This window comes from Thermobia domestica, chromosome 1 (genome assembly GCF_964235325.1).
Source record: "Thermobia domestica chromosome 1, izTheDome1.hap1.1, whole genome shotgun sequence".
Taxonomy (NCBI): Eukaryota; Metazoa; Arthropoda; class Insecta; order Zygentoma; family Lepismatidae; genus Thermobia; species Thermobia domestica.
In genome coordinates, this window is record NC_137454.1 from 294,806,800 (window position 1) to 294,833,963 (window position 27,164).

The following is a 27,164-nucleotide window of genomic DNA, read 5'->3' on the forward strand; positions in this document are numbered from 1 at the left end:
TTGCCAATGCGACAAAAAATCTGTAAAATCTATGTAAAACATAAACGAACTCTCCTAAAGGCATATATTTACTTCTTAAACTCCATTATTCCGATGCATAAACAATAAAATAATTAGAACAGAATCATAACAGGAAACAAATTAAAATTTGTAAATTTACAACCAATATTGCAGGCTCCTTCAACATTTGGGCATATATTATGTTACACTTGGCAATGGTTGCTGTGGCAGAAGGGCATTTGCGTGCAAGAGAAGGAAAGACAGAGCGAGAGGTGTTTAGTAGGAAGAGGCGATGTTGTGAATGGGAGGAAGAACTAATTTTAGCCTAACGCGGGGTTTCCCACACTCGTTTGACGTTGTTTGAAAGAGTCCGCAATCGTCTTCCAGGCGTCAGTCTCAGCGACTCAACTTAGCTGGAAACAGTGTCCGCCCAGGAGGAAAAGCAAAGATGCCGGTATGAGCCACAACATCCTTCTCTTAACACTTTTAGCAGCTTATTAAGCTTCACAGTACATCACACTAATGCTTAGACAGCTACTTACAAACTACTATACATATTAATCCCAATTCATTTAAGCTGGCGTAGTAATCTTCTTAACTTCAATAGCGCATAAGATATAAGAATACACTAACATTTTTAAAACAGCTCTCAATTTCGGAAATACGTTTTGTGCACGCATACACAACAAGACTACTGCGTTATAAAATAATACCATGTGTTCTGTTCCGAATGACTCATAATTTGTTTTTGTCGCGTGTGTTGCCGGATTCGATTCCCGGTGAGTGTACAGATTTCAGTGTTAATATCGTGAACCAATTCGAGACTACTTGAACCACCGGGAGGGGCCACGGTGACTTACTGGTAGTTCTCCCCGCTGGTCTAGTGGCTAGCACGTGCGCCTTTGGTGTAAGGGGTCCCGGGTTCGGTTACCAGTGGGAGAGCCTTAACTGTCCTCGATGTTTCTGTCTTCGTGTGTTTGTCGTTCTAGGTTAATAGAAAAACGAATTAAGCGAGTAAAACAAGTAAAATCCTAGTTATAAGTAGTTAAGCAAATAAATGAGGCAAGTTCGGTGAATCAGTTAACTTTAAAAAAGTGGTAGAATACTCACCTTCGGTACGTGGGGTAGCTGGTTCAATCCCAGCTCTCGCTACTTGGACTTTGTGGTGGACAAACACCGTGTCCGTGGGTTTCCTAGGGGTTCTCCCCCTTCCTCCCAGTTTTATCATTCCACCATTTCATTCATTTCTCATCATCACCGTCTCCTTTAGTATACATGGCATAAAGGTGGGACGTAAAACTCTAAGATTTGGAACACTGGGACTAAAGCTGGTCAAAGGAAACCAGCTAAGGCTTCGATTGATACCATGAAATGGCCATAATTAGTTAAATAACAAATAATTTGTCAATTAATAGCCATCTGTTGGTTATAGTGCCAAATAGTTTTACGTAACCGTTCAATTAAATGGGATGTGGTGTATCAATAATTTGAAAAATAGTCACTGAGGTTCAATATTTTGTATCTAACCTGGTATTAGATTCATTAAAAAAAAAAAAAAAACATGTAAATTTAGCTAAATGCATTGGACAATCATCGGTACCATTGGAACTATCAGTCATGATTCACTTGAACTCCTCCCCTTTTTTTATTATGTGGTACTGTGTGAAGCTTCTTAGTTGGCATCTACATCAGGACACTTACTTTTTGCATTTCGAACAGCTTATTTAAATTCTACAAAACAGTCGTGTTCGGAACACATGGATGCTATGCTTGATCAAAATTACTATTTTTCAACATGACTCATCGCATATGGTGCAATGAATAGAACTGTTACATCTTCCTCACATCATGTTTCTCTAAGATAGTGTGACATATTATAGTTTCACTTTTCTAATACACAAAGAAAATGTTTCGTACCGATGCCACCAGATACTTATTAGAACTTTCTCTATATATTTTTGGGGGGCCGCGGTGGCTCAGTGTTTGAGCGTTCACCTCCGGTGCATGGGATCCCTGGTTCGATCCCAGCTCGCGCCAAGTGAGCCTTGTGGTGGACAAACACTATGTTCCTCGAGGTTCTCCCGTTTCGTTCCACTTTCTTAATTCCAACATTTCATTCACTTCTAATCATTACCGCCTCTTTTAGCCTACTCACCATAACCTTGGGACGTATACATTTTTAGAAGTTGCTTCGGACATTAAAATTATGTTGTTTTTCATATCAGCGTGTATAGTCCGCTTAGGGGCCAACTGACCTGATTTTTCTTCGTTGAGTGAGAAATTGAATTATTTCTAGGTCAATTATTTCAAATTGTGGATAAAAATCGAAAGTCTTATACTACTGTAAGAATAGAACTTAAATCGAAGTCAGAGCCGCTATCAAATCATGTGAAGAATTTAGAGCTAAAGTGGGTCACTTCCATCTGGATTGAAATTAACATAATACTGTTTTGATATAGTACTTTAGATGTGAGGCGCCTATTATCGAAATCTGCCACATCCATTTACCTTAGTTTCGAGTAATCTCGCAAAACGTGCACTGAATCTCCATATATACGCGTACAAAGTCCCATATTTGAACTAGTTTTTTGGTGTGAAATATTAAGCTTTTAAACAAAATTATGTTTCCATGGAATTTCTTTAGATCAATAATATATCATAACAAGCGATATATAACTCAATTTCGGTAAAAATAAAAATGGATTTGGTGGTTTTTGATATTAGGCGCCTCATGTCTACTTCATGGAAAAATCGCTTCATGAATATTTCTTACGAATAGACTAAAGTATAAAATCCGTTCAAGCAAAGTAATAAAAATAAAATCAGTATACCTATATACTTTCTGAGAACAAGGTTAGGTCACTCCAAACCATAATTCATTTTCGTATAATTGTTGTATAACAACAAATATTACATTTTTAATTAAGTTGCTTTGCTTTAACACGTTGGCTCCCATCAGACCCGAAAACGGGTCTCAGTCAACGTCACGCGTGGAGCCGTGAAACCCACTTTTGGGTATCACCTCAGCTTCTGCTTCAGGCCGCGATACCCGCACGGAGGTTTCACTTACTATTTGTTTCTCGGATCAAAAATAATCTTTGGCCTCAGAATGTTACACTGTATTTGTGGCCTGGGGCCAAAGAGCACCACGTGCTGACAACAATTGCGTGAAATTGTTCCTAGCATGGTTGTAATAAAAGAATTGCTTTCTTATTGTTTATAGTGAGTTCATTTTGTTTATTTTCAAAACAACTATTTATGCATTTGAATGGTAAGTTAGTTAGTTGATGTTGGTTGAATTTTAAGAAAGTAAAAGAAGAAGAAGAAGAAAGTAAGGCACCTATCTGTGTTTGAGACACCTATTATGTACAGTAATGTACTTGGCCCCTCGATGTGCTTCACACAAATTTGGCCTTGGCAGCGAACGTGTTAAACTGGAGAACATCAAAGTTACCAATAGCATCCATCAAACTTTCGTACATACAAAATGTTAAATAAATATAGCCCTCATCGCAGATCAAGTGGCTAGCATAATCATAATCAAGGGATCGATTCCCAGGGGAAGAAATCAAAAATTCGAACTATTTCGTGATTCGAATTCCACCTTAAACTATGAGTTCAAGTTGTAGCTTCGGTGCTGAAAAGAGACTCTAAACTACAATAAACACACAAACAAAATAAAGAAAATACAAAATGAAAACCCAATTAATTAAACACTAATGAGTCCTAGTATTCTGTTAACTCCCAGAAAGCAATTAAGCAAATAGCAAGGAAAAGAAAGAAAGTTAAAAGGAAAGATATATAAATTATATGACTTAGGATGATAAAATACCACAAGAGCCGGTCTCTACGGAGGTCGACATCACTCCTAGTCTATCAAATTGATTCATGAATATTCACAAATTATTTGCAGCTTTCCGCACCGACAGAGACAGCGCATCCGTGTAAGTGAATGCCCAGCAAAAAGATACTTATCCACAAAGAAATACAATGATGTAGTTACACAATATTATTACCATTGGTGATATGAAATGCATGATATACATATTGAAAAAGAAATGAAATCTTTAAGTTTAACGTCCCACGGTTATGCCGGTTAGGCTAAAGGAGACGGTGATAATGAGAAATGAGTTAAATGATGGAATGAAGAAAGTGGGAGGAAACGCGAGAACCCCGAGAAAACCCACGAGCACGGTGTTTGTCCACCACAAAGTCCACACGGCATGAGCTGGGATCGAACCAGGGACCCCAAGCACCGGAGGTGAACACTCTACCACTGAGCCCCCGCGCCCCGATATACATATTGAATTAGTTGTGTAATAAATGGCGTCCACTGGCTACAGTATACAGTATACAGTGAATTTACTTCTATATTATAATCCAGATATCAAACTCTTCAATTAAGATACATCATCTCTAGTGCGAGAAGTCCTTGTTTGATCCCAGATTAAGTAATTCTCTATGTTCTCCAGTTCTCTCCCACATTCTCATTGTACCAATTATTTCATATTAATTCACTGTCATTAATCATCCGTTTCTTTTAGCCTAAAGGACATAATTCTAGGATATTAAAGATATTATTTTGGCTATAATTTCACACATTACAATCATAGTTTTTGTCCTTTGATTGAGTTTTCTACTAAAAGTCAACCGGACTCATCCGATCAGTATCAAACCTGGCATTGTGCTAAACCATGACATATTATATAATCAACATCATTATTATAGGTAGTCTGCCATTGTTGGCAGGTAAACTTGCCGCCACTGAGAAGCTTCCATGCTCCAAGGTCTTCCGCTATCCTATTCGTCTTCACGTACGATTTTTGTTTTGATACCTTCCATTAATTTAACCTCCCTCTCTTTCCTGTCACCATACCCTCTAGCACAGCGTTTCCCAACCTTTCTGAACTTGCGGCACACTACGGTATGGGTGTAACTTGAATTGTCGCGGCACACTCATAAGTATTATTATTTGTGAATATAAAATATCGTGGTATTTTTTCTGTAATTACTGATCTCCTTCTCACATAGAAAAAGGTCAATAACTGTTTCTTCCCCGTGTAAATCATTACGCTTATTTTTCATTCTAATTTAGAAATAGAAAACAATTGCAATGAAGTATTGGACTTAGGTTTTTAAAGATATGCTTTCTTTTTCGAAAACTGTATTCAAGCTTTCATTAAGAAGGTAGGTCACTAAATAACGAAAGAAGAAACAATTCTCTTTTACTTTTAAAACACAAATATAGGTAATTTGTATGTATGTTTGCTTTGTTGAAAGAATTGAATGATATTTTAAAATTTCAAGTGACGAAATAGTCTGCAACAATAAACAAGCAATTACAATGACAACAAATACTTTTTTGAACATTAAAAATGTACAGAAAAGTAACACGGTATGAAACTTAAAATTGTGGTCTAATAGTAAAGGTTCACAGTAATGTAAAACACAAATGTACAATTTTCCTTATTTCTTGCAATTTTATTGCTATAGAATTAATAATTTTGTTTCGATATCCTCGCGGCACACCAGCGGCCCATTCACGGCATACCAGTGTGCCGCGGCACACCGGTTGGGAAACGCTGCTCTAGCACGTCCCTCATGAAACAGTTCTTTCTTAGCCAATGTTCCAACCAGTTCCTCTTTCTCTTCTTAATAATATCTAAAATTGTTCTTTTCTCCCCCACCTTTTCTAACACCCCATCATTCATTTCCCGCTCGACCCACTTAATTTTCTCCATTCTTCTCCATACCCACATTTCGAAATCTTCCAGTCGTTTTTAATCATTTTTGCATAATATACATGTTTCTACCCCATCCAGTACAAAACTGCACACGAAACATTTTACGAGTCTTTTCCTCAATTCTTGATTTAAGATCCCACAAAATAGTATTTTCTTCTTCCTAAAAACTTCTTTAGCCATTCCCATCGTTGCTTTTATTTTACGTTCGCACTTCATATCATCACTAATAAAACTATACAGGTATTGGAAAATAGTCGCCTGTTCTTGTTTTTCCACTCCTATTTCTATATTTAACACCGACTGCTTTGTTCCAATCATCATAACTTTTGTTTCTTTTCTTTTTTTTCTTTTACATTTATTTTCATAAAATATTCTTCACAGCACTTCCTCAAGTTTTCTAACATCGTAATGATTTTCTTTTCAGATTTCGCCATAAGTGCCATATCATCTGCAAACCGTATACACCTAATCATTCTACCCCCTCATTCTACCGAAATTCCGTCTTGATTATGTAGGTTCTTATTCACTATCTCTTCTAGATAGATATTAAATAATGTTGGCAAAATGCCTGTTGTATAAGCGTGTAAAATATTATGTTGTGCAGGCTTTCGGTTCCCGAGTTATGGGCGATTAATTTTTTCATCATATATTCGAAAACACAAAAACATACACCAAACTCATCCGATCAGAATCAAACTTGCCATGATGGTAGATCTTGACCCTCTGCATAAGTGTGTGAAACAATATGTTGTGCAGAATTTGGGTTGCCGAGAATGTGCAGTTAATTTTGGATAATATGTACGGAAAAACAATCTAAGGAACTCGTGTGACTGGGATCAAACTTGAGATGATAGTGATACTTGACTCTTTACATAAATGTGTGAAATGTTATTTTGTGCAGTCTTTCGGTTCCTAAGTTTTGCACAAAGTTCCAAACCAATTCATGGGGGCAATTGGGCAAGTTTAAATATCAGTTAAAGGCCAGTATTGGACAGAAAAATAATAAAAATCAAATGAAGGACGATTTCTTTTTTTTTTATGACTATGCGTGTTTCATTTGTTAATAGTTTTACAATAGATTCATACATGTGAGTTTTCCAGTTCCTAGCCTCGAAATGTCTGATTATCAGTAGCCGTTATTCTTCAGTTATAGTTACAGTAAAGCTTCTTAATCAGCAATCTTAGCGTAGAAGACCGGAATTTGATTCCCGGAGGGAGTTCATGTGGTTCGGATTCCACGTTAATCAGTAGGTCCACGTCTTATATAGGCTTACTCCTATAAAAGCTAATGGGATGCTAAACTCAAAATCAACTCAATTAATCGACAATCCTTATTATGAAGCAAAAACATTTTTCAAAGTAAAGTTAATATGCATACTTCAAAACTTTTCAGAGTTGCGGGTTGCATAAGAATATGGGAGAAATATTTATATATTCTTAATCCTTTTATAAACGCAAGACCTATAAGTTTCTCGGGGTCAAGCTAGTATTTGTCACTAGCTGCGCTCCTTCTTACTTCACACCAACAAATGTCGATTTCCCACTAAAAGTAAATCAATCAGGTTTATAGCGTGATATAAATAAAATATAAAAAGCCTAATAACAAAAAAGAATATTTGAATCGAGAAACTTTAATAAACTAATATACTACTAAATGATATGTAATATGATATTTCATTTATTTTCCAGCACTTTGAATCTCTGCCAGTGTTTACTAACATCACCATATATTAACGTAAGCTAGTGCATATGCGTATGTGTGAGAGTGGGTATGTTCAGATAGGCGTGACGTTAAGTGTTTTGATGCCAGAACTGTTCTGCTTGTTCCAAAGATTATTTCCGGCAATGAAGAAGAGAAGGTGCCAGACTGTAATGCATTGACACAGTTTCACATTCACTGTCTTACGTGGGCTGTTTTTCTGCATGGGTAGAAGAAGGAAACACACACATGTGACATTTTAACTTCTCACTTTTAAGGCGGTGAGGAACAAAAACAAAAACAAAAAACAAAGAAAACGAAAGGAAGGAGAAAGCCAATGAAAGAAATAAGAATGTTTCTTTTCAGAAAACTCTTATTAAAGGCTGATGTACAGTAAAGAAGACCAAGCTGTCAATAGGTGCAGCAATGTAGCTAGCTAGTTATTCTACGGGAGGGGTATGACTTTTTCAGGGAAACCGAGCTTTATACATGCTAAAAGCAAACTGAATCTCTCCTGTCAGAATACGGAAGCCGAAAATACGTTCATACATATGTACACATATATTATTATTAATAATAATATTCCTTCAGTATGTTAACTTATAGAAGTGAAATCTTTCAGTTTTACGTTGCATGGTTGCGCCGGCTAGGGTAAAGGAGACAGTGATGATGAAAAATGAATGAAATGATGGAATGAAGAAAGTAGGAGGGAATGGGAGAACCCCGAGGAAACCCACTTACACGGTATTTGTTCACCACAAAGTTCACTTGGCTTGAGCGGGTATCGCACCAGAGGTGAACGTTCTACTACTGAGCCACCGCGGCCCTTTGCTACCTTATTGAAACATATGTCTTGACATTGTGTGAAGCTATAGTCACAGGTTACAGAAATTGTACCAATAAACTATCCGGGATCGTTTTTCCGGAAGCCCAGAGTGACTTTTTTTTTTTTTTTTTTTTTTTTGCAGTCGATTGTTTTAGGAACCGCATTTGTGAAACCAAAACCTACAGCTATAACTGGCGTGGGTGAATTCTACAGCATAAAATCATGGAACAAAAGTGACAATAGATCTGTTACCCTCACCAACTTTCCCTCGACCAGCCATAAATAGGTCATCATACTGAGTTTGGTGACATCCTCCACCACCCGTGGTGTGTCGGCATCGCACAGTAAGTGTATACCAGGAAAGCGGACGTATAGCGCAAAGCGTTGAAATGTTTCTTGAGTTACAATGAACGTGACCAAAGAGAAAAAAATGTGTCTGCTCGGGCTAGCAACGACGAGTTTCATTGCATGATTGTCAAATTTAATCAATGAAAATCAACTGCAAAACAAAGCGGGATATCTATAAAATTGCTCAGTCATTTTCTTGAGATTGGTCATTAAAACACTTATCCAAAATTACAATGTTCTAAGTACAGTAGTTCCTGAAATAATCATGACCAAATTTTACATGCTTTTAGATAGGGAGAATCTCAGCGCGCTCCAAGGGTTAGAGACCGCCTTAAGAAACCATTTATTTTTAAAACCATTTTAAAAATGTGAAAATCCATTTGTTAATATTGCTTTTGGCTATAAACATGGTTCTTAAAAAAGCTCAAAGAAAAAATAAGATAAAACTCAGCACTGTTACGTAACTGCATAGTAACTAATTCGTAATTGTGTGCATTCAATTAGGCAAATGATAGTAACAAAGTAACAAATTGGATAAATTTCAGTTGGTTTAATAATTAAAATACAATCAGGAAAAAAAATAAAACTTTCTTTACTTAAAAATTAAAACATAAAACAAATAACACTAGAAAAAGTGAAAAAAATATTAAATAAATCGTACTAAAAGTACACAATAATTATGTTTTTAAAAATACCTTTTTAAACAATCTATTTATGGATTACTAAAAAGCAAAGCATAGAGAGCGAGGAGTCGGCAAATTAAAATAATTTATTCCTTGTCTTAAAATACTAGTTCGTGTTATTTTTAATTTACTGAAACCATTCTTCCATACATAAGTTCCTACTAAAAGGAAATCAATCAGGTTCCTAGTGTGATATACATAAAATAAAGAACGGTTTCATATATTATAAATTGATTATAAATGAGAACGTTCCTAATGCTTTTCTTTTCAGTCACGCATAAATAGAAACAAAATTAAGTAATTTTCTTGAAAACTATTTTTTCTTTTCAGTACGATTTATTTTTTAAAAAAAATATAGCAGGTTTCAAAATATATTTTTGTTTTATTTTATTTTTCTACTTTTAAGTCATTTTCTATTTACATTTCATTGTATTTATAAGTTTATTATTACATTTACAATATATTTCTCATAAGATCCATCTCCGTACTGTTGAACTAAAAGTTACTCTTAGTTAAAAGTATATAAATATACAGAAATATATGAAAGTAAGAACGAAATATTCTATTGCCACCTTATTTAATTCACTGTGTAAAATTGCACCATTGTATGATTTTGGAAACTGAGTAAAGATTGCAAGATTTGAAAACACGGTCCATGTATTCAATTAAAATTACTCTTAATTAAAAATATATATCAATATATGAATATATATGAAAGTATATGGAATATGATCTCAGGAAATGAGTTAAATTAAGGTGGCACGATTTGAGGACAAACCTCAAACATTATACCTTAAAGAAAAGCATGTAATAATTAGTAATCAAAATAAATTGTTTTGTAAACATAATGTAATTAATTTGATGCAGTATGATAACCACGTCATGCCACCTATAAAAGTGAAACCAATATTGAGGTATATTCTCATCGAGGTTTTCGTTATGATACTTGCAAGATGACTATACGATGCAAGATGGTTAATGCGGCCGCGTACTCAAATTTTTGTTGGAAAGGGTCCAAGCATTGGAAGTGGGTCAAATACTACAAACCATTACGTTTATGTAGTGTTGAATGGGTATTATTCTGCATTCGAAAAGACGATAAGTTATTGTAAAATATTTCCATCTATATTTTCAGAAAAAATGATAGAACTAGATTGTTTTTGTAAGAGAAAAAAGTACAAATGAAGTGCAAGATCAAATTTTTCGTGCTACATCCATCATTCCTCTGTTAACCAAGTATATTGAGAAAGTGTACAAATGCATTTTGAATTATGAAGTTTTAGGGGATTCCGGTCCCGGTAGACCCCCATGGGCGCGCTTCTGGTTTAATGAAATACCTTGTATAGCCCAAAATTATGATTATCTGTTAAATTTTAATTTTAATTTAACGATAGGACTAATATCGTCCAAAGATGATACTTATATCAATTCACATTCAGTTGGGCAAAATGAGATGCTTGAGTTTAAATTATGATGCGTAGTTTTCGAAAAAATGAAAAAAATATTTTTTGCATTAAAAAGTGTGTCGGTGGTTGCCAATAAATAGTTGATAGTATTTTTTATTCTGCCAAAACAGATTATTTATATGTTCTGTATATCTTTACAAAAATACATTTTTAAATAGCATATTGTATATATATTGTAGTTTGTCTTCTTCTAACGGTGACACACAAACTTCTAACAGTGGTACCCATACTACTTCTAAATAAATTTTATATCAGTATTTGCTTTATTATCTTTTTCTGAGCTTCTCATTACCTTCTTCATAGGCTCGAAACAAAGAACAGGAGAAGGAAGTCATGCAGTGGATTGAGGACGTTACCGGCGAGAAATTACCCAACGGTCCTTATGAGGACATCCTCCGGGATGGGATAGTTTTATGTAAACTAATTAACAAAATATCCCCTGGATCAGTAACAAAGATCCAAACAAAAGGATCTAATTTCCAGCTGATGGAAAATATTGAGAGGTAAGTAACGAATTTTTGTGTTCTCGTGTTAAAAAAAAAATCGTTCAAATCAAATTGGATCAAGTCCAGAAAATAGATTTATAGATAAATTGTGTTAAAGTAATAATTTGGTGCCAACGAAGTGTCGCTTTAGTATCTGGTGGAGAACTCACCTCAGCAACACAATACAAAGATCGACTAAGGTCATATACAGGGTGGTGCGGAAGTGGGCGTACCTCATTTAGTTTCAACAGTATAGTGTTAGTTGTGGTAGAATGTCTGTACACAGTTACCTTGAAGTTTTAAGAGTTTCAAGAGTCATAAACATCAGTATGATCATCATCCATGTCGTAACACAGCTGAATTCTGCGCCAAGTTCTCGCAGATGTTTCGTGGAGATACTCCGTAGTCACGAGGGTGAAGGTGTGTTCCACAGCTGCTCATAATTCCTGCATTGTGTGATATCGAGTGTTTCTTACTTGTTGCTTTATGAAACCCCAGAGAGTCATTAGATCGGGACTTCTTGGAGGCCAGGCAAAGGGATCTGATGAAGATGCACAACCTCTTCCAATCCAGCGGCCAGGAAACGTCCGATTCAGGTAACTGCGCACGTATGAAAAAACTTCACTACGAATAACTGTTACCAAGCAGAAAACAAATAATCATGGATAGCAATGTTGCCAGACAATGCCAAGCAATGTTACCAAACAAATATGGGTAAAACCTAAAACGGTCAGAAAACACCAATTAGGGATACGACCACGCTGTATGTAACGTCACAAACTTTGTACACGACCAATATACAGCCTAAGATAATCAGGAGGCAGTGCATTGTTAAATAGGGTCGTACGAAATTGCATCATGGAGAACACAGAATTGCGAGTGATTTTTCTTTACGAATTCAAACTGAAACATTCTACATACAAAGCTAAAGAACATTAACAATGCATTTGGGTTAGGGATAGCGAATGAGCGCACCATTTGTCGTTGGTTTGTCAAATTTCATACTGGTGACATAGCACTACAAAACGAGTCCTGTGGCACCGATCAACATCTTGTTCAGCTCCTCAGGATCACTGTGGAGGTGTATCATCGAAAAAATGTTCGTGCCTTTGCAAGCGAATTAGGCATACATCGTATCGCTGTCATTCGGCAACTCTGTATAATCGGTAAGGTAAAAAGTTGTACTCGTGAATGCCACATGACACTGTCCAACAAGAATCGCCGTCTGGAGGTGTGCTGTTATCTGAACGTACGGAATATCCGGGGAAGATGTATCGAATTGCCACTTTTGATCAAAATTGGAAATGAAATAAAATCTTCCAGTTTAACGTCCCACGAAATTAATGTGGTGCAGATCCTACATTAAGTTGTAAGTTCACGTTTCACTCATATCAGCATCAGTACAGAAATGGAACGCTAAAAGTTCAAAATAACAATATTGATTACATAATATGAGTTTCATATATGCCAAGGATTTCATCTATCACTGCAAATGAATGTCATAAATGTGTCCTTCATAAAAAAGTGTTTTTTTTAAAAATAATCAACTGTATTAAACTGTAGTACTGACTTGAAAATTCTAATCCTAATTATATATATCTCGGGGGGCGCGGTGGCTCAGTGGTAGAGCGTTCACCTCCGGTGCTTGGGGTCCCTGGTTCGATTCCAGCTTGCGCCGTGTGGACTTTGTGGTGGACAAACACCGTGCTCGTGGGTTTTCTCTGGGTTCTCCCGTTTTCTCCCACTTTCTTCATTCCACCATTTCACTCATCTCTCATCATCACCGTTTCCTTTAGCCTAACCGGCATAATCGTGGGACGTAAAACTAAGATTTCATTTCATTTTCATTTTTTCTAACTATATATAAAACTACTTGAACTGACATAAATTAAAGGGGTACTTTCCGGAACTAACCGACAGAAAAATTGCCAAAAGTGAATATTTTTAATTTTTAGGGGATCTAAAGTGGAGATGAAGAAATTCCCCATGTTATTTAAATGAGCTCCCCCCCCCCTTTTTTTTTGAGCTATAATCTCATATTTTAGGCATTTGGAATTGGAAAACAAACATCAAATTCGGTATGCTTGTACATTTGTGTTATCGTTACCTAAGTAAGTCAGTAAAAAACAAAAATTTCCAATTTTAGAGTGGTTTTATGGGAAACTGAAAAATCTTCCCCATGTTATTTGTATGGGACGTGCTATACACCCTAAAATGTTTAGGCACTTCCGGTAGGATTAGAATGATGAAATTTGACCGAGACTAACCTAAAGAACAAGTGCCAAAAGTGAATATTTTTAATTTTTAATGGGTCTAAAACGGAATGAAGAAATTCTCCATGTTATTTAAATAGGCGTTTTCTTGGGATACAAAATCATATCTTTAAGATAGTTGAAATAGGAAAAAAAAAAAAACTCAAAATTCGGTAGAATTGTGGGTTTAAGAGGTGCGAGGCAGTAGGCTGAGCAAAGGCGGGTGTGTGGGGATGAAGCCCCCAGCAAGGCAAATTCAGAAAATATGAAGAGCAAATGCACGGAATTACTGTTGATGCAAAGGCTGATACGTAAGAGATGCGAGAATCTGGGAGCGAAGTACCTAGCTAGCCAAAGGCTAGTTACCATTTACAAAACATATTTCTGTAGAGGGGCCATGAGTCATTTTCTTCTTGATCTTGATGTCTTTCTGCTCAAAAAGTACTTTAATACAATTGCGTAGTAATTAAGCGAAACAGCAATACCATATCATATGCAGGATGGAAAATCTTCATTAAAGGATATCACATATCATACCTTAAATCCATTGGATTGTGCGGACATTTTTTTAGGAGCTTCTGAGAGAAGTAGCTGCCCACACATGTTATCATTGGCACAGTTCTTACATAAACAATTCACAAATATTTATCTGACACGAATTAGTAAAATCACAGCTATATTGAACCTTAGTATGTGATTCTTTTCCAGAAGTTGTAAACATACAACTTCTAAGCAATTACTGATTCCTCAGCGGGGGACACTTCTAAATGGTACAGCCATATGGAGATTTACGGCTAAGGTGTACCATTTAGAAGTGTCCCCCGCTGTACAAGTACGTATTAATAAATGATTTTTTTTCTTCAAAATTTGAGTTCTATTCCGTATAAAATTTTATATAAATATTCAAAATAGCCACATGTTGATGGCCACAAGATTATTTTCAAAATAATTACTAATAGTATTAATAAGAAAATAATATCACTGATATAGATGTAGTCATAAAAGTAGTAACGCAATGAGTGGATATTCTTAGAGTTGGTGCTATGATATGTACTTCTAAAGTAAAAAGTATTCATCGAAAAAGTTGTTGTTTCATCGTTAACTCAGATTATATTAATTTTTTATCGGACAGGGTTGGATTGTCTTACTAAAGTTCAATGCTTCTTCTCAACACCAAAGCTATATGAGACAAGGACCTACAGCTTAATATAAAATTCAAACCACACATGACTCTACCATGAATAGAATCCTGATCTTCCGCCTTAAAGGTGTCATGAAGGAACAGTTATATTACTTGTGAATGTGATTTCTTTTGAATAAGGATTTGAATGATAACCACACTGCGTATTACAGTGTATTTGTCATTAGAAATGTCTTCAATTTCCAAAGTTCATTTCGAGAAATTTCTTGTCTCGTGGGCAATACTAATTGTTTATAAAATTTGAAAAAAACACTAAACATTTTAGTTTTTGTGTATGTCGCTTTCGTCCCAGGAACTGTATATACAACATATGTGTGTTTACTTAGAAACGTGAATTATAATTTTACATACTCGTATACAGAGAAAGAAAACGCTTTTATATTTTAAAAAAAATGTGTACCTCTAATGAACTATAACCACAATGGAAAATTATTTCTCAGAAAAATTAATTTGACAGCTCAAGCATGAATCCCACTTTTGTTTCTTTATTTTTTTACATGCCTCTCCAGCAACTTCACAACCAGGGGCATATTTCTCAACACAACACTTCATGTAATATGTTTTTTACAGGTCAAAAATACTACGAAGTAGAACTTCTAATATAATAGTGAAAGTGAAAATATTAGTGAAATTAGCGCTGATACATCTAACTTGTCATGATTACATGGTATATACAATTGTACAATCTTTAATGTTAAGAAAAAAATACACTAGTATTACAAAACTTGTAATTTTGAGAAATAGGCTGTAGGTAGCAATATTTAATAACATTTACGAAAATAGTTTCTTTAAAAAAGGTTATATAGCTATTATATATATATACAAGTTTTGAAACACTCGAAAGTAATTTCTTTACCTGAACTTTAGATTTCAGAAAGCAATTCGAAAATATGGTGTTCCAGACGAGGAAATCTTCCAAACTCCGGATCTTTTCGAAAGAAGGAACATCCCACAAGTTACTTTGTGCTTGTATTCTCTTGGAAGAATCGTAAGTATCTTATACATTTTTATTGTTTTCATCTGTAAAATAATCCCAAATATCTCTTCACTTTTACTGTTATTAACTTTATTGTGTTTGACTTCTAGCTTGAGTATATCTATTTATGTTCGAGCCATATGATAGTCCTGTCGAAGAATGAATACGATACTTCCAACATGTTTAACCCTTTAGCGCGCAGCTTTGCATATATGTTTCCTTTGAAATTGTATTGCACCATGTAGTTTCTAGTTCGGACAAAGAAAAACAGCTTTGCGTATCAGCTAAGATGCCCATTCACTAACGAAGTTCTCAATTTCCCGCCAGATGTCATAGTAAGCCAGCGTAGAACTCTTTGTCTTACTTGTTGCACACTGAGTTGTCATCTTGTCATCTCTGAGGTTTCTTTGGTTGCTCGTTAAGGTGGACAGGTTTTGAACTGTTGATTTTTTCTGTATTAGAGAGAAGTGCAATGAGTGCAAAAGTGCAAGTACGCTGATATTCGTCGTGTTTTATTGGTTCTATCTGGTTTTAGTGGACTTTGCAGTATGTACTTTGCATAGACCCTATATACAAATACCATAAAATATCCCATAGACCCCATATTATTTGTATTATTTTTTTTAAATGCGTGTTTAATACACCGAAACCACTCCAAATTTTTTAAAAAAATCAGTCTGATCGAAAAAATGGTGCGTTAAAGCGTTAAAATAACTTTATCCATATTGACAATGAAACTATTACTTAAATAATACTTCTGTAGCCAGAGTATATACTTATTTATTAAAGTTAAAATAAGTCGTAACAGTTACAATAACTTAACGTTATCTTCATCAGACGTTAACTGGCAGATATATGTTCATAACATTAAATTATTCTATTATTCTTAATGTTATGTTTATTATGTATGAATAATTTCATGTTTTGAAGATATATCTGTCAGTTAACGTTTGATGAAGATAACGTTAAGTTATTGAAATTATTAGACTTTTTTTTAAAATTTTAATAAATAACTATATAGTCTGGTCACGAAAATATTAATTATTTACTAGCTGAACCTGCGCTCTCTACACAGCGAATCATTCACAATATGAGCATGATTCTCCTTGTTATTCCTCACAACATCTGTACATGTCTCTTTACACACATAAGTGAAAGACGTCTTGATAAAAATAGGCAAGAGATATCATAAAGGAGAGATTTTTTCAATTATTTTTTCAATATCTCGCACTGTTTGCAAGATTTGAACCTACTTCCGGTTGGAGTTTCTAATTCATGTATGATCAGTGTTTTTTCCTTCTTGCATGCAGTACGTACTAAGCAAAATATTACATACACACTTAATTATAATGTCAATGATATATAGTGTTCATTGGGAAAAACACTCCAAACAATAAAAAATTCATCTTAGATTGGAGAAATGGTTATCCTTCGTTTTTCATTATCCATGAAACAAACGCCTAAGAGATATGCAACCCATATATATGACTGTGTGGTGTTGGAATGTATAACTAGTAGGATATGATGCTTTACTTTTTTTTAATTGAACATTTCCGGTGGACCCCTAAAAATGTAATAAAGAAATAACGGTCACGTTTTGTAAATATTCAGTTAGAACTGGACAGTCTATACAAAATTTGGAATCGATCAGTGAAAGAGGCACGTTTCTAGCACTTGTGGTTTTCGAGATCTCACTGTCGAAAAGATTGGACACAAACATATAAACTTTTCTTTGGAGACAAACATATAAACCTAGCATTTTAATATATACTGTAGATGTTTAATATAATGTTTTTTAAATACGTTTTGGTCATGGTTTCCACAATGTGTATCAATAGGAGGCAATTTTCCTCCCCTGGATTTTGGAAGGGAGTTCAGTTCTTCGAAATACATGTCAAAACATATTTGATTTTTTTTAACTCACAAACTATATATTTATAGTAAGTACTATGGTACTAGAGTATCTTTGTTATAGTTAATAAGTTATGCAATGTGCATAAATTACTTGTTGTTTTCCATGGAATACTGAATTATGTGCATGCGTACGTCAAGGTGTGTGTGTGTGTTTGTATTTTCGACTGCACTTGTATGAGATCTTTTGTCTCCCTCGTAAAAATATATATATATATATATAATGATAATCCTGCAAGCGTCCCTGGAACTGGTTTTATTTATCTTTCTCCTCTTCCATTTTAGTTTTGAATCCTAGGATCTAGAATACCGCTAGTTTCTTAACATTGTCAAACTTGTAACTTCATTTTAATCTGACTCATTGTTTGCAATATAACACATAGGTTTGTCCATAAGACGAAATGAGACAGAAGTTTAATGACGAGACGTTCCAATAGAAACACATACTGTTTTCTGCATGTTACGACACCTCAACTATTGCCTCGCAGGCAACCCTGTCATTCAGATACGTCACGTCAATTGCCTTTTACCGGTCTTTAAATCTTTAACATACTGTCAGTTAAATAATGAAGATGTTGCAGATAAGATATTCATAAACAAGAGCTAAAAGGATCTATCACATTTCCTTCCTACGCCTAACCGAAAGTGCATAAGCAACAGGATGATAAGTTTCAAGCTTCAAATATTACTCCAATTTTGATACACTAATTTTAAACCGAATTATGTTAATGGTTTTACGACGTTTCTGATATCATGTCGCTGCTGCAGACAATCCGAAAGCGAATCCTTAATAAATCAGTAAGAAACAGCTGCATTATCTTAAAAGCCATATCAATTACCATACCAGTTATATACTGGTTGTTTGTTGAATAAAATAGGTAGAAGCCTGTCTCGTTGAGATAAATAGAAACTCCTTGGCGTGGGTGAGTTGTATCCTGTCACTGTCTCGAAACGATTTCTTCTCACTTCGCTTCCCACATCAAGCAGCAGATCCTGTCAGTAGCTCGTATTGAGCAGGAAAAAGATTACACAAATCAACACGTCTCGAAACGAGTTTCTATTTCTATTCTGTCCTCTTTGCCCTTGAACATTTTATTTTTTGGAAGCATGCCTTCGCTGTCTTCTTCAGAGTTTAATGCTATTGCTTCATGTAAACATGTACTGTCTAACAACAGCATAAATCAGACCCAATCGGAAACCACATCATAGAAACAATAAATGGATAAAAGAATAGTGACAGAGCAGATCAAAGGATACATAACAAACAGCAGCCAGGTGTATTTATACTCAAATTACCCAGTATTTGACAGTCCTTTTCTAAAAAATCATAAAATTATATGGTGAACAACGTCATAACATCTTTCTAACACTCTATTGTGACTTGTTTGTAGTATTTCCGGCCAAGAGATTTCCACCAATCTCTAGTATAAGGAAAGACACGATTATCGAATACATATTCTGAACAAAGATGATGCAACAAAAAAGTGATTTAAGTTTTATTTAAAATATTATCTCATTATTTCATGTGAAGACTCATTATTAAGACCCGGAAGTTGAGGAAACAATCCTCCTTTCTTCGAGTGCCCGAAGACGAGGCTTAACATAATATATGTTCGTTTTGGGTCATTGTAGGTCACAAAATGGTAGATTTTATTTGTCCTTTTTTGCCTTTTTCGGCTTTTTTTTATTTATTGGTCTTTTTTAAGCTTTTAATAGGTCTTAACGTCTTTTTTGCCCTTCATCCTTCGACAATAAATTTATTGGCCATTAACTCGAATCACCACCACCTCTTAAACATCATTTCTTTAGTAAAGGAAATTTAAAAGATAAGAAATTCTTCAACGACTGAACTGATAAGACCAGATCTGCAACAATCACAAGTTAGATAAGGAGGTATAACAATGTCCTCCAGCGAGGGGGAGTGACAGTGGGGAAGTTTTCGTATTTTAGGTTTGTACTTTAGTTTGTGGAAGAAGGACAGACTGTTAACCTACCAGAAGCTTGTATCTCTTGAGCATTATATCCATTGAATATGTAATTCCAATTAAAGTGGGTCTCATTTTTACGTTCTTTTTTCCAGTTTTAGGTCCTTTTTTATAGATATTTTAGGTAGTTTTATAGGTCCTTTTTAGGCAATTTTTAGGTCTTCAACTTCCGAGCCCTACTCATTACAAATAACCGGTATCGAGAATCGAATTCTGCTTAACGATTTAAGCTTGTTTCTAATTCCCAGTTTTATCTTCTAGTTTTTTCGATTATTTTTTTCTAATGAGAGTTTTCTTCTTTTAGAAAAAGAAAAACAGAAATACAGTTATAATTTAATGCAATTTTTCAGAAAAAGTAGAATAGTATACATGATAAAAATGAGCTTTATTTAAGAACATCCATTAGAAATTCACAGATGTGACTCAAAGGTGGTACTAATGAAGGCGATGAAAGGTGGTAGATGTCTCCAAATGATGCCCATGGTACATTCCAAAAATGTTATATATGGTGTTCAAAAACATTCATTACTGACCATAATAGCACATTATCACACTAAGCGACTAAGCAACTATTCAGGTAGGTAGTCAGTCGAACGTATGATGGATATCAGTCTGGAGTATGGTATTGAGCACTCGCTTAATATCTTGGCGTAGCTGGACAATAGTCGTTACTGGAACCTAGATGACGTTCAGGCGCCATCTTACTATGTCTCACTCGTGCTCAACATAGCTTAGGGCCGGAGACAGCAGCCAGAGTAAGCATTTCGCGTAGACCAATCTAGTTGCCCTGTTAGCATAGAAGCATGCATTATTATGCTAAAAGATGGGTTCCAGCAAAATGCCCAGAATAAGATTCGAAGAATAGGATTCACATCACGATTATTCGATTTATTAAACGTACTCCCTTCAATGAAGACTAGATGCAAGCAAGATGTGTAGTTTATGGTCCCCTTGCAAGAATGTTAGTTATGAATCTTGTATGGCAAATGTGAACATACGTTGAATTTTCCTGCTCATGTACACGACTACGGATAGATACATGGTCATAACTTTCATGGAGATAGAAAGAACTTTCATCGCTGAATGCCACCGCCCTTCAGTCGCCTCGTGCCTGTTGTAATCTCTAATGACACTCCCCGAGATGTTGAATTGATTTTGAGTTTAATGTCCCTTTCAGCAGCGAGGCTATATGAGACGGGACCTACTGATTAACTTGGAATCCGAACCACATGAGCTCCCACCGGGAATAGAGCCAAAGGCGCGTACGCTAACCGCTTAGCCACGAATGAGCTCTTCCCAAGATGTCTAGAATGTATCAATGAATAATAATATATACATAAAATAACAAACTTTAATGAATAATAAAATATAAATAAAATACTATAGAGATTAATAGCGTAATTAACAGTATGTAGCGGAAACAATTTATGCTGTGAGTTTACCATTGATCAGGCAATAAACCGTGTAATATCTTGGGTTCTTGCCACCTTGGCATGGCACATCTTAAGGTTGCACATTGAGGAGAATGCCTCTAGGTATAGAGGTTAACTGCAAATATATTGAATAAGCAGTTGCGGACAGACGACAGGGCGCCAAGGGATGGTCCTCCAGCTTGGGGGGTTGGCGTGAGGCTAACAACCTCATATTGTAAAAAATAAATAAAAAAAGCACTTGTTCAGAAATATTCACAGAAGTCTTGGACCAGGACTGATAAGTTCGAGATTTGGAACATGTAATATAAGGAGTCTTTATAGAAGAGGCCTACCGAATGAGTTAGAGAAATATAGGATGGACGTAGTTGGAGTTCAGGAAGTTGGATGGGAAGAAAATTAAATAGTAAAGTCCGGAAGTTTTAAGTTCTTCTATGGAGAAAGAAATAAAAATCACCTACTACAAACAGGGATTTTCGTTCACAAATTAATAATATCAGCAATTAAACTGGTTGTACTTTTTACACTTACTTTTAATACACTTAAGGGTCGGTGGTGTGCGTTATAGCCATTATTATTAAACTTTGTTCAGGAGTACGCTGTAAAGAAAATCAAAGACAGTAACCAGGGCGTTGAGGTGAATGGTATCCATTAGATTGTAGCGTACGCTGATGATTTAAATTCAATAGGGAATGATAGGAGAACAATAGAAACAAATCCAGAGGTCTTATTAAACGTTTTCAGGGATATGGGTTTGGAAGTAAACTCAAAGTAAACTATATACATGGTAGTTCGCCGGGATCATAATACTGCAAATTATGGATGTGTCAAAATATCAAAAAATAATACTTTTGACAGAGTAGACACTTTCAGATATCTAGGATCGATGTTAACAGACCAAAACTATATCCACGAAAAAATTAAATATCGACTGCGCAGGAAATTGGTGTTATTTAGTCCAAAATCTTCTGTCGAGGAATTTGAAGCACAAAATATACAAGACGATAATCATGCCTGTAGTGCCGTATGGTTGCCAAACATAATCGCTTACTGTGAGAGGAGAACGCAGACTGAAAGTATTTGAGAATAAAATCCTGAGAAGAATATTCAGACCGAAAAAGAAGGGAAATGGGGAATGGCGGAAACTTCGTGACAAGGGACTGCATAACTTATACTATTTACCAAACATTGTTAGGGTCATCAAATCTAGGATGCTTAGGTGCAGATTATGTAGCCAGATTGGAAGAAAAGGAGGAAAGCTTTTATAATTTTAACTGGAATTTCAATTGGAAAACGAGCATTAGGAAGACGTAGGTGCAGATGGGAGGACTATATTAAGATAGATTTTGGAGAAATAGGTATACAAAATAGAAACTGGGTGCAGTTCGCTGAGAACAGAAGTCAGTGGAGACCTTTTGTGAACGGAGCATTGAACCTACTGGTTCTATAGGCCATAGAGTTAATTCAGGTAATAATTAAAGTTGGAATATTGTTTTAGACAAGTTGCAGTTATCTTAAAGCTACAGCCATGTAAAAAAATAACACTATGCAGGTTTTTCCCTATATGACAGAGAAAAAAGTAAAGTAATGTAGAAAGTCAAATAGAAATACACGAGTTTGAACTCAAAAAGTATGTAAATTATTTTCTGAAAGTACGGAGTCTAGTGCTTTTGTGCTACGTATTATATACAACAGTATTATATTTAATAATAAATATTGATTCATTTAAAATTCTGTGCAAATTTAAAATTGGAGTTACAAATAGTTTGTGGAACCGTTAGGCAAAGAGAAACACAATCTGCTAGTTAACAGTGTATTTTGCTATACATACAGATCTTAAGTATTTTAACAATTTCTTTAAAAACTAAGCTGAAACCAAAATTAAAGCTGCCATTTATTATTAGCTTGAACGACATACTTGTAAGCTCTACAAAAGTTCGTTTCTTTTAAATTTTTATTTTCTCGAATACTACACGTGACAATTTACCTTCAATCATGTTATCTTGTCCAGTTTGATTTAATCTACTGACTGAAGTATGTATTGTATTTTGACATTACTTTAATTAAGCAGCATATAATTACTCTATATGTTAATTAAGCAGTCTTAATTAACATATAGACGACATTTTTCATTAACCATACTATTTACTGCCTCCTTGTTAGTGTCATAATGAGAGATTACTGAGGGTACATATTAATCAGTTTAGCTTGAATAAGTGGTATGGTTCTCGTACATTATTTTTTTATTTCCTCGAAAACTTTTTATTAGCTTTTATTCTCGTGTATAACGTTTTGTTCAGCTCAATAACATCTACCAATTAATATCTCATTTTGAACGTTCCTTGCTTTTCTTTCTTGCTCTTCAAAGTGCTAGGAAGAAAATTGTTAAATACTACCGGCTCACCAAATCGTTATATTGTGCTGTGCTAGTGCTGGATCCAAGGAATAAATTGGAAGATCCTACGCCCTGGAGTCGTGATGTCTTTCTTTTTTTCAAAAGTAATAATCAAGTTTCTTGGAACTTTTGAAGAAGTATCCAGATAAGAAAAATACAAAAAAATACTCTAGGGAATAAGAAATGTGTGTACCAAATTTTGTATTGATAGACAGAATAGGTATAAGGGGAAAGCGTGTATTATTATACAAGCTTTTCCCTCATATCTGTTCCGTCTATCAATACAAAACTTGGTACAGTCATTTCTTATACCCTATACGGGTACTTTTCGAGATACATTTGAATTGAGTGTTTTTACCCGGGGTCACTCCAGATTTGTCCAAACTTGATGGAAGGGATTTCTGGAAGGAATTTTCTCGACATTCTCCCAATTTTCCCTGTTCAAGTTCTTTATGGACATTCAGTGGCGTAGGGAAGGGGAGGCCCAGAGGGGCCGGGCCCCCCCCAAAGCGGTCCGACAATGTACTTTGGTACTTTGATGTTTGTAATTTTTTATATATTTTTATGTTTATATACTTTTCTGTTTGTAATGTTTCTACATGTACCTATAACAGCACTTGCCCCCCCCCAAACACACATCCTGGCTACGCTACTGTGGACATTAATATATAGCACCTCTGGTAAGCTTGTTTCATGCTGAAGAGAGTGAACTATAAGCCATGACTTTCCAATGAACAGTGTTGATGCAATAGCTATTTCACTGCGAGTATACGATTCTCTTTATACTAACAGAATTAATGGGTACCAGGGACTTACTCCATTGTCCATGGCACCTAATCTTTTGTGCATGAACATATCTTTGTTATGTTTATCGAATGGACTATGTTTAAGTCGGATGTCCGGATGACAGGTTCATGTCCCTTTCTTGTAAGCGTAATGGCCACAGATCTGTTGCGCGTAACAACACCATTAGTTCCTACTGAGAAGTTGTTATCTAAGATTGAACTTGTGATGAGTAACCACGAATCTTGATATAGACCAGTCATGAATCAGCCAGGAGTCTTCTGTGTGTAAATTCTTGGTTACAAGCCAAGATAAAATTTGAAACATCTAATACACTCATTAATATTCACCAGTTGTTTGTTTATTTTTATACTTTTACTACGTCAACTGAGAACTCAGGTAAGTTCAACTGGGCAAACACCGCTGTGAGGCTCTTGGCAGTTGTACGTTTCTCATTGAGATGGGTCTTCATTGCTGAGATTCTTCCGCAGGCAAGTGTACATTGCATCACTTTCCATTATAGATAATTTAATTCATTTTTTTTTCAATTCTCCCAATGTAAACATTCCCGGCCTTTGATTCAAACCTCCCAATTAACTTCCTTCATTTATGAACACATATGTATCTCTTGTCAATTGCATCGAAACGAATTTTTCGGTCAACATTAGCTTGCAGAGCTGTCCAAGGGTTGTATTAATGTATAAGAGAAAGTGATTGGTGGAAATTTGTTTTGTATCAGTGTGTTAGTAGAGAAAAACTGCGAGTTCCGGTGCAATTCGCTTTCTTTGCCGAGGATGCTACAAGGTAAATGGATGTTGATATAGTGTAAGAAAGAAATAACCATCCGAGAGAGAGGAGGGGTTTAATGATGTCTTAGATTATTGATTTCGTGGTGTCTTAGATTATTGATTTCGATTATTTAATTTATCTTTTTGTATATCATTTGTAATTTATATATTTCCATGGTGCTTATATCTTATTTTTTATTAATGTAGTTTTGTGTTTTGTATTTCTTATGAATTATAATGTATTTTATGTAGTTCATTCTTATAGCAAGCTGACTATTTCGTAATTTGATGATCTTAACGAAACGATTAACTATTCTTATGTCGACTAAGAGATCGCCGCTATATGCCAGTAAGACATCATCATGTCTTGCAAATTGTTTTTTTCGATGTGTAGTAAAAAAAGAAACAAGATTTTGTTGTTTTTCTTTACCCTGCTTTAAAAAAAATATCTAGTTTTATAAATGTCATAAAGATTGACTAACACAATACAACTCCATTTTTTAAAGAGCAATAGTTTTGTATTTAAATGTAATATTAAAAGAATAGGTAATAAGATAAGAATATCAGACTTTGAATTTGCGACACACAAGTTGAAAATTAAAATAACATCGCGAGATACGAGACAAGAACGGAAGTCTCACGAGACGAGACGAGAACTTCTTCACTTCTCGTCTTGCGTGGTCTCGTGTCCACCTCTACTTACTTGTTAGAATAATTCTTAAGATTACGAAGTTGTGAATTTTTAATAAAAGATTTCATATGTTATTTTTTAATTTTTTATTTTATTTTATTTTATTTTTTATTTATTTATTTATTTATTTATTTATTTATTTATTTATTTATTTATTTATTTATTTATTTATTTGTAGACACAAAAACACCCTGAATACACAGGACCAAGACTAGGACCGAAGATGGCAGATGAAAATAAACGTGAGTTCACTGAGGAACAACTTCGAGCCTCTGAGGCTCATCTTAATCTTCAGATGGGCTACAACAAAGGAGCATCTCAATCAGGCCATGGAGGATTTGGAAATACAAGACACATGTAACTTGCATTGCTTGAAATGCGATTAAGCTTTATATTCGCTCTTCGAAATATTCTTCCATAAGCAAGCATTTTGATACTAATGAACATTTTCATTATAGCTCTGAAGTTTAGTAAGGAGTGAATTACAATAAAACGTATTCAGTATTGTTTATCGTATTAAGTACAGAATACTGCTTACAACAATACCTTGATCTCTTAGTTAAAGCTTGTGAAGTAAACGTTAAAGCTATTTCCTATTTACACAGTGTTCAATCTAGTGTCACCATCATGCTTACTAAATTGGCAAACAGAATGCTTTCTTTGTTATGTCATGTTTGTACATTTAAACCAATCAATTACTGTATACTATAATTTGATAAACTATTTCTCGTAAGTGAAAATAAAAAAAAATCAAAACAAAATATGATAATGGTATGTATATATTTAATTTCTTAACTTTGAAAAGTGAATTATGTATCTTACAAGAGGCAGTCTGTCTAAATTGCGTTTATATTATATAAATAAAGTTAAAAGCTAATGGGCGCCCCACGTTTCGGACAGACCGTAAGAGGTCCAAGGGCTAGATGAACGTAAGATCATATACTTTCCGCATTTCGACACATAAAGAGGTGAAATAGTGTCGACGCCTCTGTGGTTTTTATCTCCAGGTTTCCCCAGGTACCCACTTTACAGAGGCTGGGTTAGCCTGTGACCTGTTTTTGGAACGAGTATAGAATAGGAACAAATTACACCTCCACTGAAAATTGAACCCAGGTTTCCGAAGTAAACGTCTCACTAACTATGACACATCATACGAAAATATTACATCTATTTAACTAATAATCAGTTCAAACTGAAGAAGTTCTAATGTAGAGTTTCTATAGATACTGTAAAATATAGATTACATAGATGCAGAGTGATATTTAAACGATGTTCAGAAAATTATCAAAATATTGGAAAGGCTTTCACAAAATGCAGCTTACCTCATTAATACGACGTTGTACCATCATGAGCTTGTGGTACAGTTTGCATTCGTTGAATTAAGGCATATAAATTCTGAATAGTTTACAGAGGTCATTTTTTCATGCAGTACAGTACTCAATTGCGTCAGTGATGGTGGAGGAGGAAACCTACGCCGGTCGTAAACTGACCATAAATGTTC

General features: G+C 35.0%; 2 protein-coding genes across 2 annotated transcripts in view; one reads left to right on the forward strand and one right to left on the reverse strand.

The window, feature by feature from the left end:
• Positions 1-27,164, reverse strand: part of LOC145661498 (muscle-specific protein 20-like) — a 97,667-nt gene that overhangs the window by 34,070 nt on the left and 36,433 nt on the right. The window lies entirely within an intron of this gene.
• Positions 298-26,424, forward strand: LOC145661495 (myophilin). Its single transcript, XM_081726813.1, has 4 exons — positions 298-454; positions 11,070-11,269; positions 15,572-15,692; positions 25,842-26,424. Exons 1-4 carry the CDS (start codon positions 449-451, stop codon positions 26,022-26,024), a joined length of 510 nt encoding a protein of 169 aa, XP_081582939.1. The 5' UTR covers positions 298-448; the 3' UTR covers positions 26,025-26,424.